This window comes from Zootermopsis nevadensis, unplaced genomic scaffold, assembly GCF_977971745.1.
Source record: "Zootermopsis nevadensis isolate Lab colony 2312 unplaced genomic scaffold, Znev_1.0 Znev_ptg000001l, whole genome shotgun sequence".
Taxonomy (NCBI): domain Eukaryota; kingdom Metazoa; phylum Arthropoda; class Insecta; order Blattodea; family Termopsidae; genus Zootermopsis; species Zootermopsis nevadensis.
In genome coordinates, this window is record NW_028259133.1 from 12324472 (window position 1) to 12342351 (window position 17880).

A 17880-nucleotide genomic window follows, 5' to 3' on the forward strand; every position below is an offset into this window, starting at 1 on the left:
TTGATGACGTTTTGTGTAGAAGGTTCTTGATAATCTGTCCCTACTGCTTTTTACTGTTTATGTATAAGAACGTGAAGTAGCATTCACGAGTTAAAAGTCTAGAGCAGGGGTCGTCAACCTTTTTATACCTACCGCCCACTTTTATATCTTTGAGGAACAGAAAATTTACCAGAATTACTTTACGCATCAAGATCCTACTGAAACTATTGGCATCATGTTGAATCATAATGAAAAGGATTATGTGACAAAATAAGCTTCGGAAGCATTTCTGTCAATGTTATATTTTCATGCCTGAATGTAAGGAGCTGATAGCCTCCCTAACATTTCATGTGCGTTCAGTCCAATTCTCTTGCATATCTAGAAATAATTAAAACTGATAGAAGCTTTTTAGAAAGTATATGGAAAGTCATCGAATCAAATTGCTGCTTAAAAATACTTCAGTCACTTGTACTGTTAATGCTTTTTGTATGATTTACTCAATCAGGAAATGTATGAAACTTGCAGACCATCAGGATAAATGACATTCACAGTTGTTATAAAAAATTTTATTAGGGTTTATTTTCAGTTAATAACCCTAATATATATATATTAATGTAATACTAGTAATTAAACTATTCTAAAGCAAAAAAAGGAATTGCAATTTTTGTATTAATAATGAATTAACTCATATAGATAACAGCTTTGTGTATTCAGTAGAGAATTAGTTTCTGGTCATCCCCCTGCCCCACCCCAATAAATCAAATACTTTATTTTAAAATGGTATATCGAAACATGAAATATCATTTTCAGAATTAATTTTGACTGTTCTATAAATATCTCATTTTAATATTTTTACATTAGTTTTTTTTGAGCATTCATGAACATTATAAAATAGTAGGAATAGAGGCTTTATCGAGCTGTTATTTACACTTGAAACAAATGATCCCCTTCCTTTGCCCCTCTAGTCTATTCCGTAACCCAACTAAAAAAAAAGCACTGGGGTTAATAAATTACTATTTACTCGCTGTGTGTAAACAGCCAGCAGCAAGGGACAAAATTAATAAAAGGTCATTTTAGTGGTTTTCTCTGTACCCTCTCCTCACTAACAGCCTTTCTCATACACATTTCCTGTCCCAGTCTCTCTCCTGCTGTCTCTTTCAGTCATCCCATTTACCTTTCCTGTTTTGTATCAACTTCATGTGTAAATTATTCCACTTGAAAAGCTTGTAAGAAAGTTTGAATTCGGTACTTCACAACACTGGAGTCATCAAAAAGGATCAGTCGCATCAGAGGCGTGTATATAAAACAAGGAAGAACGTTCATTTTATTGAATTTTTAACACTTTATAGTTTATTTTCATATTATGGTTTAAATTGGTTTAAATTGTAATTATTTATATAATATAGAACAAAACAATGAACAAGCAGATTTTGTACCAAAAGAAGGCCCCGCAATGTGATAGCTTATTCTCATTTGTCAAAACTGGTCTGCAAAGGGCAGTCCAGCGACCTGCTGGTATACTGTTGATTGAACATTTTACCAGTTGATTTATCTGAATTTTCTAGTTACTAGTTTTAAAAAAAAATTACAAATAAAGGTTGGACAAAAAGATTTGCGTGAACTTGAATGTGAAATTACAAGGGCAGTCAGAACTACGTTCGAAAGCGCGAGTTACGAGTTGAGCTGAAATACAAAAGTTCTTGTGTTCGTGGAATCACATTTCGTGTTTTGGTTTCAAGCTTATTGTTAATCTGAAGATTTCTGTCTTCTGGGTTGTTGCGCTAGGTAGTCTGGTCGATGTTAACCAACGTTTCATATTCATCGCCCTGATAACGGAGGCAGTATGACCTCTGAAACGTTAGTAAACATCGACCAGTCTACACAGCACAACAACCCAGAAGACAGAAATCTTCATACTCTGATGATGGAGGCAGTATGATCTCTGAAACGTTAGTAAACATCTACCAGACTCCACAGCGCAACAACCCAGAAGACATAAATCTTCATACTCTGATGATGGAGGCAGTATGACCTCTGAAACGTTGATAAACATCTACCAGACTACACAGCGCAACAACCCAGAAGACAGAAATTTTCATACTCACCGCTGTGAAAACTTCAAATCTTACGTATTGTTAATCTGTTTTTGCGTGGATTAGCTTGACGTCCGTTTATGGATCGCTGTGTCAGACGTTTTGATTATAAGATGAACAGTTTTTTTAAAGGTTAGGATTATTTGGTTTTAATAAGAAAAAAGCTGCATTGAATCTGTGTGGAGTTAGTTTGTGAACATGCTTCTCAGAAGTGTGTGGATCGGGGGACACGACCGACTGACTCTGTTGCTTTCGGTCTCCTTGTTGAGGTACATCTTCACGCACTTTCATTCCCGTCTAATCATTCATCATCAGTGTTTTCTAAGTACTGCCACATTTAGTTTCTGTTTGGATTGAAACACGTAGTATGACCTCCCTTTTGCAGGTAACTTGTTTACATTAGTTGGCTCTTACTGCCAAATGAGAAGTAGCAATTATCTAATTGCTATACAAACAAAGTTAGAATATTTTAGGTTATGTTCTGACATTCACTTTGATTTCCTCGTAGAAGACTGAATATGTACTTTAGAGAGTGGTTTTGAATAGGACAACAGTTTCTTTTGATGAACAAGAGAAACCAAAATGAAATGAGATTTAGAGTCATCAGCCATCCTTTTTACTCTCTGAAGTTCGGTTTTGGCTAAATTGATTTCTTAGTCAATAATGAGAACGTGTGTGATTATATATAATCATAATTTTTTTATTCTCGTGGGTAACCTGCAAATGGATGTGAAACATTATCTTATGCTCTGAGGTAATAATAGTGTTTGATAAGAAATTGCTCAGGTGAATATTTGGACTGAAGTGGCATGAAATAAGAGGGTAGTTCAGAATATTATGCTGTGAGGAGCATCAAAATGTATGTTAGGTTTTTTAAAAATTGAAGTTATTTATTTTGCGTCATTACAATGATGTTGTGTAGGAGGTTACGGGGAGCTGGGATTTATGCAATCAGTAATGTGTACAGTATTTTGGAGGGAAAATCTTTCGGAAAACAGCCATTTAGAAGACCAAGAAGGAAGTAGTATATCAACTTTTAAACGGATCTTAGGAGAGTATGTGGTGATGTTGGGCCGTGCGGCAGGTTGGTAGGTTTGTATGTTGAGTGTGTTTCAAAACATTATTAATATGATCAAAACAGAATGTTCCAAATAATTGCATCTGTTCCCGTTGGACGGAAAGGCTAAGGTTAGAAATGTTGCTACGAAGAGTCAGTAGTTCGGAACTCAAATGGACATTGTATTTGTCTGAAAACCTTTTTATTTGAAGCACATAAGTTCGTTTGCGATTTCTCGTGTTTAATACGGCATTGAGTCATAAGAATATTTTAATTTATATAATATTCTCGTGTGAGGAATTGTATTACTTTTAATGACAACTAATGAATTTGAAAATTCGGTGTAGATTTAGTTGTGATTGAAGCAGCAGTTATAGAAATGTTTTCGTTAGGTATGCATGAATTGCTCAAATGTTTTTCAACTTATCAAATACATGTTTCATGTTTGATTGTTCCGATTATGACAAACCAGTGAAGTGGCATTGCTTTTTCGCTCAAAACCGGAAATTTATACGTTTTGTTCTCTTTAAAATCAACATTAAGGTCGTATTCTGGGTTATGACACCTTGTAGGTGATTATCAACGTTTCGGAGAAACATATTGCCTCCATCTTCAAGGTTCCTCCGAAATGGTATAACCACCAACAAAACTACACAGCGGCTCAATCCAGAAGGCCGTGAAAACCTAAGATGTGTTAAAACATCGGCCTGTATTTCGGTCCTAAATGTAACACAAAGAGATGAAGTAGCCTGTGGGAATTCATCTGGCTACCACATTAAACGCATAAAGCAGTAGTCAAACCAATACGGGTATGCGGTAGCAGTGGCGGTACGTGGAAGCTATGCCTTAAGGGTTAAAATGACATTAGTGCTCGCATGATGTGGCGTACCGACACGGGTTGGCGGTATTGTCGCGGTAGTTTCAGAACCGCAGCGTGGACATTCTCTCGCATTCGCACAGAACCACGTATCTCAAAAGTGTGATGAAGATGGATGTCTTCTGGGTTTTAGCGACGTGTAGTCTGGTAGAAATTCACCGACGTTTCAGAGGATGTACTCTTAGACAAACAACTAGCCTGAAAAACCCCGTTGCTATAGTACCCAAAGAATAACTTTTCGTGACTTCACATCTAAACTAATTCCAAGGGGCAGAGTCGTTCAGAAGGTAATGGTCGCTTAGCTAGCCAAGAAATACCACACCATTATGGAACCCCAAGTTTCATTACCGTGTTCGTAAGTTCGCGCCACAGGTTTATATCCAGAGCCACATGAATCAAGTCCCACAATTTCCCACCGTATTTCCTTTAGATTCATTTTAATATTATTCTTCCAGGGACATAGCTATTTTCCATCATTGTGTAGTACTTGTCCAGTCGACATAAATGTTACTGCAACCACTAACAGCAACAATAATAATACGTTAACAGTAATACCAACAGAAACAGTTGAGTGTTGGCACCCTGCTTCTTATTTGGGAGGTCCCAGCTTCAAATCTTGGTGCAGAGATCGTGTATTTTGGCTGAGATTTGTGTAGTTTTTCTCAGTTCTTCCAGGCAAATGTGGGGTGGTAGGCTTGCCTTAAATTGGGCCACGGTCGCATATTTCAGTATCCATTCTAATTTATTATTAAAGAATCTTCCTAACAGTCGACTCTATGTAGTCTGAGATACTGACAGGGTCTCTGAATATATATATAAAAATAATAATAATAATAATAATGTGGACTTATCGTCTTCTCATTTGAAGATGACTGGAGCATTTGACTGTACTATAGCCCTAATTTACAAGATGACATCCTGTCTGTTTGGTAACTTGGTAATTAATTACCTTCATTATACAGAATGAAATAAGTAGAACCAGTTGGCATTTAACTGTCTTGTTTGCAGCGAAGTTTCGTGTCAAAGCAAATATTTTGTTTGCGTGTCTGTTTAATACCGAATATTGAAAGAATGTAGGTCAGACTAATGGTATGAGTATCGTGTTAAGTTAGTGTTTTAACGTACGATACTAAACGAAAAGGATTTTATTTTTAGATATTTTAATGGTGCTGGAAGGCCATGCTGTAAACCCACAGGGCATGAAAAGACATAGTATTAATTTTGACCATGGGAAACTCTGTCTATGAATGCAGGTGGCTTCATTAGTGAAATGAAATAATGGACGTATGCCTGAAAGCAATTCATTATTTGATGCCAGCTCATGTACAAACATCACAAATGACCCCACACGGTTTGAAGTTTTGCATTAGATTTTGATATGGGCTCCAGTGTGAATACTGTAACGTTTTAGCATTAACCACCGCTTTTAATTTTTGTAATAAACAGAGTAAAACTCTTTTAAACATTACATCTCGTCCGGATCAAAGCATTTTATGCGTAGTATGTTAATGTGCATCATGACTATGTGATACAGAATTGTGAAGGTCGTGACGAAAGCTGTATGCTTCCCGTAAAAGGGATTTTAAAACTTATTTGTAGAATATGATGTTATTTATACGCAGTTTTGTTCTCTACCGTCTAAATAGTTTGCGATCTCTATTAGGTATGAACCGATACCCTCACAGCAAAAACATGTATCGTGCCAGCGTACAATCGATAACTCCCTAACACATATGACATCACTCGTCTGCTCACCTTTGAATCGTCTTACCCATTTGTAAGCTTTCCTCTAGCTCATACAGTTACGTCATGCTAGGCCTAGTCTGTAGTTACTTCGTAAATGTAGCTGTTGTTCAAGCTCCCTGAGTGCAGAAATGGAATCATAGATCGTTGTTCTTCCATCGGCGTAGCGGCCATGGTAAACGAATCAAGAGTTAAAAGCTTAAAAGTTACTGAAGATTGGTTTATTTTATTATTTAGTGTTCTGTCTGACGACAGGTCCATATGAACAGGATCCTTCCATCCTTTTCTCGGACTGGGACCTGTTCATATACGTTCTTGGCAGATGATCCAGAAGTGGTTTGCCATTGCCTTCTTCTGTGTGTGAATGGAGTAATTGTTGGGATGCCACGGAGAAACCGGGGAAGCCCCCGGAGGAAAACTCCGTGTTGCCTAGACCACGGCCTTGCCCAACACAAGTTATAAATTCGGGCACCGCCGGGAATCGAACCCGAGACCCCAGGATTACAAGGCCAGCGTTCTAACCGCTAGACCACCACTTATGTTATGTATAACCACAATTTTCAGTGCTGCTGGCACCACATTTGACGTAAACTAAAATTTCATTTGTGAGATTTGAGGTGAGGATGGTGTTTTGGTTTTTGACGCCATAGGTAAATACTGACATTTCGGAGAAACGTGCTGTCTCCATCTTCAGGGGTGAAGTGAAGATTCAGGGAAGTGGAGGGATTTATTTTGGCTCATGCCTCATTCTAACTAGCTGTTCCTTCATCTGATCTGTCTCTAATCGTTCTACCTACGAGTCGACACGGTGCCACACCCCAGGAATTTTCGGTTAATCTCAAATGTGACAATTTTCAGGACTTTTTTTTAACAAACTTCACATTGACGAAGGTGTGATTGTAGATATCTGTAAACGTGAAGTAGGGTAATTTAGGGATATCTCGACACCTTAAGAAAGAACTCTAGGTTTCAGGAATATTTTTTGAAAATTAAAAACAGAAATTTTCGTATATTATCCAAGGAGGTATGTTTTATTTGTACTACAATAATAAAGCAGGTAAGTTTAAGGGAAACAGTGCAATTAACAAAAAAAGAAATGGAAGCAAAATGTCGACTTCTCCCTGTGTTTGGGGAGATTTCGACATGTGCATGGGAAATATTAGGAGACTGTAACTACTGAACAGAAACAACTTGAATTCATAAAATAATGTCAATAAACAGTAAATATGCAAAATTAAAAACAGGCGTTACATGTGAACTGATTATCTGCTCCATTTTCCACGCAAGTTTCATGAAACCATCTTCCACAGTCGCCGAGACATTTAACCCATTGTTCGCCAGCTTTGTCATCGTAATAGTAGGCACTGCACACACCACAGTAATTTTCAACACGGTTGATGTTACCTGAGGAGCTGGGAACATCCGTCCCGAGCCGTCGCTTTGAATGGCGGCTAATAATTGTCTTCATTTCAATACGCCTGTTTGGCTTTTCACTTTTCTGTCTGCTCTCTCTCAGTTTTGCCCTGAAGGCTGCTGATGTTACAACAGCCGATTCCTGTTTCCTCCTTCCTTTGCGAATAGAGGAGTCACTTCGGGATTTTACCACTGGAACTGGTGACAATTCTTCAAAGGACGTAGACGTTGATGAGGGTGCAGGAGAGTCAAGACGAACAGGATCTCCACCATTCAGAGCTGGCACAAGCTCATACTCGAAGACATCATCTGCCAGTACGCCAGGGTTGTATGGGTAGATTCCACATTTTCGAACCCCACTAGTCAAATTACCAACTGTTGCTGACTTATCCCATGCCAAGTGAACACCGTATCATAAGGTTCATAACCAGAAAAAGATATATTAGGGAGAACTCAACATGTCGAGTTCTCCCCAGTACACTGTGTCGAAACCTCCCTGACTTACACGATTACAATACACATGTCACCACTGGTCACAGTTGAAGTTTTTGTCAGTTCACATAGCATGGCTGTCCTTTAGAAAGTGCGAGTTGTCACCACAATAACTATTAATCCATAAATGCCATGTGCATCCAGTGTAATTATCATTATCTGGAATGTAATTATTATAGCATGTGCTATTTAGGGTATGTAAAACTCACCTGGTCGTCTTTGAGGGTTCCGTACGAGGTTGAGACTTGCAAAAACAGACTCCTTTGAAGTTGCACGTTGATCGCAGTATGGTAGGCTATCTTCTGTACAATTACAGTCTTTGCCACTACAGTGCAGCTGTCGCTAGAGTGAAATTTGTTAAAAGTGTCGAGATCTCCCAGATGTCGAGATCTCCCTAAATTACTATATTTCGAGGTTAAGGGTATGAATGACGAGGAAAACGCTGGGAAGTTGTGCACCAGAGCAAATCTGTCCACTCCAAAAATATTATTGAACTGCTGAATTAAAATTGGGTTCTAACTTCAACGTAAACCTCATATAAACGTATTTTTTTCTTATGCATTCTTTATATTCGCGTTTCTCTTCGTCGGTGTATGTATTTTGAATTTCTGTGACACACGGTATTCTAATTAGATTTTCGTCTTTTCTCTAAAACATGTATTCATTTCTGTTCTCTGTTGTCTTAACAAAATTCACATGTGTTTAAAAATTTAAGTTTTATATTAATTTAATTACAGTTATAAAATGTACATAAGAATGAAGTTATAAACTTTGTAGAATGTTTACGTCACTACAGTGGCTTTTATTCGTGCAAGGAAAGTTACTCTTTCGAGAGAAACTTTTCTCATATAATCACCATATCTTGTGTACGTTAGCACTTTCTGTTTGTGTTCGTACTGGACGTGTGAGCTAGACAGGGTGAATATGCAAAGTAAAGAGTGAGTTTTAATTCCTGTTGTTGCTGCCTTGTTTCTCATAACGTCCTCCTGAGAAATGTAGCTCTGCGGATGCAATATTAAACAGACATTCCTTCTTATGCTTGTGTTTTTGCGTTTTAGATTACAAGACGTCATTTTCCACCGCTGGTAAATTATTGTAACGAACCATGTGGGTTGTGTGAATTACCTTGTTTTAGCGGGAAGTCGCGAGTTGATTTTTAAATTGTAACACTTTTTTGTTCCTGTAAATTTATTACTAGAGATATGTTTAGCCGTTTAATTAACTTTAATTTTTCAAGCTGTAATATTTAATGTGTAGTTTTAGATGGGAATGTGCAGTGTAGCTGAGAATATATGGGCCTACTGAATAAACAGAAGCGGATAGCCGATAAGGGGCAGTACTCGAAATTGGTAGTTGGGCGAGAAGACTAACTCGAACTAATTTCGAGGTGGGAAGGCATGTAGCACGCATGGGTGAGATTACAACAGCATGACAAATTTTAAAGCCGATTGTAAAAGATTACGTGGATGACCTAGTGATAGAGGGGATTTGTTTTAAAAAAAATGGTGTTGAAGAATTAGAGTTTGAGGTTGCGGGCTTGAAGTACCTCGAGGAAAGGTTCAGTGGACACGGTGATGAACCTCCGTGTTACATATGAGGGTCGTTCAAGGATGTGGAATTTTCTTCTTGTAAAATATGTCTGCAGCAGAATGACGAAATACGCTTTGTGATATAAAATGACATCGAACTCTGTCATTCAGAGTGTAGGAATAACACTGTATCATATCATAGGTACTTAAGAAGACAGTCTTAGTTGAGCCGATCTGTAGGTTTAATTTGGCATCTTAGATACTTCTTCTGTTCATTACTGCCTTTTGTTACTAATTACCTAGCATTTTTGAGTTACACAGTATGCAACGGAATCAGAATAAGACATCAGGTTTTTTGGTTACCATTTTTCTTTGGAAGTTTGTAGGCTGTGCCCAATATTTACGTATGTGTACTTATTACTTAAATGTGTCTTGTATAGTAAACCTAACCGATTGACTGGATCACACCTGCATTTTTCTTTATCGAAAGTAAAAAATGATAGCGTTGGCAGAAGAATATTTTTTCAGCTATTGTACTCCTATTTTTCTCAGCAACGAAACGTACCGTCAATTCAACATTTTCTTTGTAGTAATAACACATTTTACTACTGCAAATGGGTTTCCAGAAATCCCTTTAGAAACGTTTTAACAATTTATTTTCTGTTTTATGTCCTTTCTTAGCTTCCGTGCTATACCTTTGCCGTTCGCCTTTCTTTGTCCGCGGTAGTCATGGTTGTCATGGTTATCGAAATATCTGTGGCTACTCGTTCATGATTTACAATTTACATTTCTGCGCAGTATCACAGGAAACATGCAAAGACTTACGTAATTCTCATTAATGTCTGACATGAATCTCACGCATGACCCGGAGTCATTGTTGGAACGCACACTGCCCATAAGTCCTACATTGTCACACAAACTAAAGTTTTAAATTATCCATATTGTGGTTTTCACCAGTAGTTATTCTGTGTTCTTTGCATAATGTGCACGAAATTATGCAAAGTAGCTGTTGCCTATTTCGTAATGTCGGTACTTACTGGCCCCCTGAATTTCGGCTCCAAGTGGTCACCCCGTTCGCCGCCCTACGGTTGATCAGTTATTTGTCGAACGTGAACAGATTTGTGATGTACCAGTGATCGACTTGTTCCTTGCTAACAGGCTGTTATTAATTTTTTAGAATTTTAAAACGCCTTGCATTGGATATGAACAGGATATTGGATATGAGCCTGCAGGTAGTTGAGGCTCAGAATTATGTTTTCATTTTTAACAGAAACTGTAATGAATGAAAATCTGACAAGTGGAAAATGTCAAAGATGATAATAAGGGGAAAGCGTAATTATATTCAACACATTACCGTCGTAGAGAATATTTTCAGGCCGGGAACATCGAAATTGTAGTGACTTGAGGAATGTGTTTGGATAATGTTAAAATTCTTTTCAAAACAAAGTTTTGAGATTTGGTGACGTGGGTTCAGTGTCTGCCGCTGGAAGATCTGTGCACAAAGGCGTGTCCTCTCCGTGGTAAACGCATGGGGAATGCCTAAGATATCTTTGCGAGTAATTCGGATAATTTGTTACAGATGCTGACGAAACTTGGCATTATGATTACTTATGAAAGTGATAAGTTATTAGGAAACTGTTTTGCGTATAACTGAGGCTTTCTAGACGATAGGGCGGGAAACGACAGATCAGGATTCGCTCTCCATCGAAATTTTTCGTCGGATAGGTATTAAAACTTGTCGAAAAATGGAGGCTGCTTTCGTATTACCTCAACACTTAGGAATGCCATTCAGTCAATGGACAAAACGAAAAACTTGTTAGATTATGCTTATGTCGGTGACTGAAAGTAACCTCAGTAATAAATATTTATATACTTTATTCTATAAATAATTCCTTGAATAGTTATTTGCATGCGTACAGAAGGACATTTATACAGCTTTTAATTGAGAACGCGCGCAAGAATTATTTTTTTAGTCTGTGTTGTTTTATCTTATTACATTCACAGAATATTTTAAGTATAAAGTGACCTGGCACTTGGCTGTTCTCGGAGTTAGATAGTTTTAATTAAAACGTGGGCACATTTTAGATTTGAAGCTGAAGGTTCAGTCTTGTAGGTGGGTACCAACGTTTCGGAAATAAGTATCGTTTCCATCTTCAGTTGGTTTCTATCTGAAAGACTACAGAACATCGCAAGCCAGAATACCACGATTGACAGACGAACATTCTTGCCAGCGTTCTTTGTATTTTTACTGACAAAATTTCTGCCTGTCTCATATGTAATGAAACGGTGAACGTCGCAACGGCTTTAGGCTTGCATAGGCATAACTGTGTTTAGTAAGACAACCTTCCATACATATCTAAAAAACACACAATATTTCTGTCTGACTTTCAGATTGACATTATATAGTGTCTGGAATAAAGAGATGACGCTGACTGTTCCCCGTCAACATACACGTATATAATCTTGCGCTGTTAATATTGCTGTGGTATTTTATTGTGGTAAACTTTAAATCTCAGTGGTAATTATATGACCCACATGCTATAAGATTTAGTAACTCAGAATTTTGCCCGCAGGGAATGTTAATGCGTTTTATATGATTGTCACAATAAACATCGATTATTCTGTTGCAAAGCTCATGTTCTAGTCACCACTTTCATTAAAGTACTTAGGGTATTCAGAAGGTGCAGATTTGTTATTTTTTGTCCAGACGTGCGAGGAATGAAGTGACTTGAAATTATTCTTGCCAGTTTCTGTGTTAAACATATGAGGGGTGTCAGACTTTATTGAGTAAATTAATTTTAAATTGATCACCCAAGGCATAAGATCTAATCCATAATAGCTGTACGGACAGAAAGATTAAAATGACCGGAAATATGGAATGAATATTTAAAATAATCCCATATGACTAAATTACCCACAAATCTGTTGTTGACAGGCTCTTAGTTTATCTGACAACTATTTTTCAACTGAATAATAGACTTCTATTGTAAAATGAGAAGTTGAGTAGTTACGTATTTGGAAGAAGAAGAATGTGATATTTTTCAAGATACTTTCTTGATAAATTACTGGAAAAACGAAGAAATACACTATAATATTTGGATAGCTAATAATCCGATCTGTTCAAAACGGATACAAATCTAAGAGTATTATTGGTACAGTAATCTACTCGACGAATGATGTTTTTAAATAAACTTCTCAACAGAATATTATCTGTACTTCGAGTTTTGTATTACTGTACATTTCACAATTCCTGTGTGACTTGTCTAGACATGCAGAGGTCAACTGTAGACATACGTTATAGAACGTGAATAATAATTCGTAAGACCAGGCGTTCTTTATGTCAGTAACACTTTTTAGGGTGTTTTTCTTTTCATCAGGCCGTCCGAAAGTTCTAGAATAAATATCAGACTCAAAATCGGTACAGGGCATATGTTTCGTATGAGATTCCTGTGATGTGTGTCTTCACTTGAAGCTGGTGGTAGGACAAAGTTGTCTCAATTTCATCACATTACATCACGTTAACGACATACAAGTTGTTAAAGTATTATTTTTTTTTGTGTTGTGTTTTAAGAACACTGTCAATAACATATAATATATAGCGTTGAGTGGTAGGGTGATTAGTGAGTAATAAATTGGAAAGGACGTGGAAAAGTCAGTTGTGGCCTGATTTTAGATTCTGGAGGGATTGGAGGTATTGAGGAAGCTATGAATACTGTACCCTATATTTGAACCCGGGACATTTCAAATACAGGAGTGCTTATCTCTCAGCCGTGATGAAGGAAGGGACATTTTTCTTTTGTTTGAATACTTGAGTATCATACACACATAAAGTATAAGTAAATATAAATCAGGTTGGGTGTGTTCATTCGAAATTCAGGGAGAACGAGGTAAAGTTTTCAGATCAAAAGCTGCTTTCTGGATTCCGCGTACTATATTCATAGGTCGGTTCCATAATTACCTTTCATCAACGTACCTTGTTTGTTTGTTTGTTTTGATTTAATTGAAAACTGCAGCCCATGAAACATATGAAGTACAGCCATGCAGGATTTACCCAGAGGCACATCCGGTAATCACTCCCTGCTCCTAGAACTGCGGCAACCCCCGAAACTCTCATTCATTACAACAAAAGCAAAATATAAAACATATCTGCAAAAAGTAATTAGTTCTTGCAACCAGGCAGTAAATTAGATTTGTATTTCGTAAAATGTAAATCAGCGAAATTATTTCATACGATTTTTGAAAGATAACTCTAACGTTTTCAAAGCGGCCTAACTGTCGTTCACCATACTTTTTTTTCAGTTGATACAGTGGATCGTTATTTGTTAGAACTTAGGTCAAATCGTACTTTTTAAAAGTTACGGCGCTGTTGCCACGTTGTCATGTTATCTAGTTTTTGGGAGTTTCCTGATTTTGTAATTCTTGTGTCTCCTCTATCACCCCTTCTCCCTACACATGTCAACATGGCGGTAACTTTTTGCAGCTTTTGTAAGGAGTGTATCGCCTTATCGTGGATAAACAAATATTCCGACATTTGAGATTAGAAACGCGTGATTCCCAACAGTTTTTGCCTCTTTATATGTTCCTGTGGTCCTGGCCTTATGTGACGCTTGTAATTGTTATAACAATAACGGAGTTGCTGTATGATTTGAGATTTTCACAGCGGTGAGTATGAAGATTTCTGCCTTCTGGGTTGTTGCGCTGTCATCGCTCTGATGACGGAAGCAGTATGACCTCCGAAACGTTGGTTAAAATCGACCGTACTACACAGCGCAACAACCCAGAAGACAGAAATCTTCATACTCATCGCCCTGATGATGGAGGCAGTATGACATCTGAAACGTTGGTTCACATCGACCAGACTACACAGCGCAACAACCCAGAAGACAGAAATCTTCATACTCATCGCCCTGATGACGGAGGCAGTAAGACCTCTGAAACGTTGGTTAACATCGACCAGACTACACAGCGCAACAACCCAGAAGACAGAAATCTTCATACTCATCGCCCTGATGATGGAGGCAGTATGACCTCTGAAACGCTGGTAAACATCGACAAGACTCCACAGCGCAACAACCCAGAAGACAGAAATCTTCATACTCATCGCCCTGATGATGGAGGCAGTATGACCTCTGAAACGCTGGTAAACATCGACAAGACTCCACAGCGCAACAACCCAGAAGACAGAAATCTTTAAAGGAGTTTCTATTTTCGTCATAAACATACTTGCCTGGAATAACTTCAATTGCTGGACTTCGCAGAACCCTGCAAAAAGCATTCATGTAGAGCCTACAGACGTTTGAGCTGGTTGTAAACGGACTTCGGCTAATCAGTCTTTTTCCTGGTTATCAGTATGTTTAATAAGGTACCATTCAGTAAAAAAAGACATATTCCTTATATCGAATGATTTTATGTGAAGAATGTTCAAATAAATGTAATCAGAGGTTGTTATGATAGCGGTATCTCACGGCGAAGATAATAATTGGAGAGAATTACGAAACGAAGAAATAACAGTGCACGAATGAGTTTAATCATAGTTCGAAATGGTGCGCGTGGTGATTGTTTATTTGTTTGTGTTCTTATGCTTGACAGTAAAACAGGCGAGGACAGAATACTGCCCCAGTAATTGTACGTGTCTAAGTAAGTCAGGGGCAGAATGTAAGGATCTGTTAATTGATGGAATAATACCAGAAGAGGAGAAAATTAAAACTAATGTAACGAAACTCCACTTCTCTGGAAATAAAATTGGTTTATTAAATGGTTCAATCTTCTCAAAATGGAGTAAATATTACCCGCAGTTTATTAATCTTTCTGGCAATAACATTGTTGAAGTCGAAAAATTTGCTTTCAGCGGATTTTCAGAACTTGAGGATTTGGATTTGTCAAGAAATAACATATCTGGTATTGATTCAACAGCATTTAGTACTAACCCGAAACTGGTATCTTTGTGGTTGACAAATAACAGTTTAACAGAAATCCATAATTCCACCTTCAGCAACTTAGAAAATCTACGGAACTTGAATTTATCTAACAACATTATTTCTTCAATAGAGCCAGAAACATTTCATAACAATGATAATCTTGAATCTCTGTGCTTGGCCAACAACAGATTAACAATAATAGATCCAGACACATTTCAGAAACAGTCTAATCTTTCATATCTTGATCTGTCAGGAAACAAAATTCGGCAAATTGAAGGAAGAATATTTTATAACAACACGAAACTTAAATCACTTTTGTTAGCTAACAACGAAATATATTCTTTTAATTTTAAAGAATATCTTCCTTTAAGCATTACGCATAATATCTCAGTTAAATACTTTGAACTGGATCTCTTGGATTTGAGCGGTAATTGTTTATCAGCTCTGGATGACACGTCAGTGAATTTGTTGCGAAATTCTACAGCCTTTGTGGATCTTACAGACAATCCTTGGTTTTGTGACTGCTCCTCATCAAAGAGTGTGTATCAAATATTAAGTGATAACATAACGTTAAACTGTGCTACTCCAGAGCATTTAAAAGGGAAGATATGCCCGGATTTGAAGGATCCTTGTCATAGTGTTACGTCTACTTCAGAAACTGTTAGTAGCTTGGACCATGAAACACAAGTGGGTTCGACAGAAGATGGCGAAAATGAAAAAATTGAAAACATGACTAGATCAGGACCTCTTCTGAGAGCAAATGTTGTTATTTTTGGAATTTATGCATCCACAATTTGCGCGGTAATTATCGTGGTTCTTATTATTACACGCGCTGTTGGTAAACCTGAACCAGATGAGTTTTGGTGGGAGGATAAACTGGCTAAGAGGAATTCTTAATTGTTACCGTTTTAAGACCTTTTATTTCACTTTTCTGTAAAGCGTTTGTTTGTTCGTTACGAAGTGTGAATGACAGATGTTTTTTAGCAGCAGATTCAATACTGCTAATTAATGTATATTGATTGACATGACTGCATGATACAACAGCTGTGTGTCGAGTGGTCCAGTTTATTTTGTGATTAAAGTAACTGTTTAATTGTTAGCATCTCTTTTTTATGGCAGTTTACAAGGAGAAAATAAATTTGGTTATACCGTTCAGCAATATTTTTATAAGATGAGAAACTGTTGGAAATAGCATTCACTGGTGATGCGACCTTAATATTCCGCTACATCCAGAAATTAATTACTGACGTCTTTTCAGTGGATATTCCGAGACTGAAAAAAGCGCAGATTTAAAAATCAAATATGAAAACAGTTCTAAAAACGGAATTGCCTATCAGAACATTTTCCCTGAAAACTGTCAGTAAAAAATCTTTTAAACAACAAACTATTACTTGAAGAAAAGAGGAATTCTGACAACTTGGAGTGTTGTATCCCACGACTTTCTGTCACCGAAGAAGGCTGTCTTCTGGAATGTTGCGCCGTGTATATTGTGCGACGTTTTATACTTGCCTGTTGTCCCCATTATTAGGGCGACTTATCACCCTGGATTCGGAAGAGGCAGCAACCACCTCGGAAGCGACGCTGAATTTCTAAGAGACCATGGCGTAACGTCCCAGAAGACAGGTATCTTCATACTCCCCGCCGTGAGAACCTGAAGTCTCACTTCTCTTACCTTGTTTGACGAAAAATAGTTACCCGAATTTATAAAACATGTCGTGTTTGCGCGACAGTATTTTGTTTTGACATGTTCAGTTCAATGAAGAACGTTCAATCAGAAGGTAGAACGCGTCTTACTTATGAACACACGAATCGGAAAAAAACCCCCTGAGAATGAAAGATCACTTCAGTAAAAGCAATGTCAAATATACTGATATAATGATTTTATCAAAGAATATTATTGTGAACTTGTTTGTAATGGTAAGTTAGGAGCGGCCCGTGAGGCGATTAGCGAGGGTGATGCGGCCCTATGTCTGCAAAAGGTTGGGAACTCTACGTCAGAAATAATCGTGTTTATGTCTTTGCGTATTAGGTCTTCCAAAACACTTTTAAACGAATAGACGGACTGCCGTGAACTTTATGAACATCGTGCAGTTAGATTCTCACCACCTCCATGGTGTCAATTCTCGATCATCAATAATGACATAGTAATTGTACCAACTGTTAAGAAAACCGACAGAAATGCCAATTAATGTGTGGTATTGACATTAGTTAACGGTTTTTATTGCTTTATTTTTGTAGAATATGAAATATGAACAGAGCTTCAATACCCTACATCGAGTGGCGCTGGTGTTGATTCAACCTTACAGGCTACCAACGTATCGACCTGTAAAAGAGAGATGGGGGATATTAATGTGTGATGGACAACATTTTCATGCAGAGTTTCACGAAAATATATCATTTAATTTGTATAATTTATCTTGTTTGAATCAGGAAGGTCGCTGGACATTGTACGACTATTTTGTTCTTAAAATCTGTTTGGTGTGTTATGTAAATGAACTCATAGTAAAGGAAACGTCTGTATCATTACATAAATTTACTTTGCCCTTAATAATTCCAGCAAGAAGGATACTCAAAAGACAAAGCTGTTGTGGTTTTCTGATGAGTTTACTCCCTTCAGTGGTTCAGTCGGGTTTGTCTGAGTATTGCCTCAGAGTCTGTGTATTGGAGGCTTGGTTTTAAAGATTTATTGTGTGGTACTGACGACAATTTCCTGCAGTGTCACACGAAGACTACTTTATATCGTTCATATGATACACACCAGAGTCGTAATAAAAGTACT

The 17880-nt window shown here is 37.5% G+C and overlaps 2 protein-coding genes across 2 annotated transcripts in view; both read left to right on the forward strand.

The window, feature by feature from the left end:
- Positions 1 to 17880, forward strand: part of LOC110829932 (putative rRNA-processing protein EBP2 homolog) — a 146406-nt gene that overhangs the window by 9625 nt on the left and 118901 nt on the right. The gene's annotated exons all lie outside the window — the stretch shown is intronic.
- LOC147875197 (uncharacterized) lies at positions 6735 to 16200 on the forward strand. Its single transcript, XM_087347461.1, has one exon. It carries the CDS (start codon positions 14724 to 14726, stop codon positions 15996 to 15998), a length of 1275 nt encoding a protein of 424 aa, XP_087203587.1. The 5' UTR covers positions 6735 to 14723; the 3' UTR covers positions 15999 to 16200.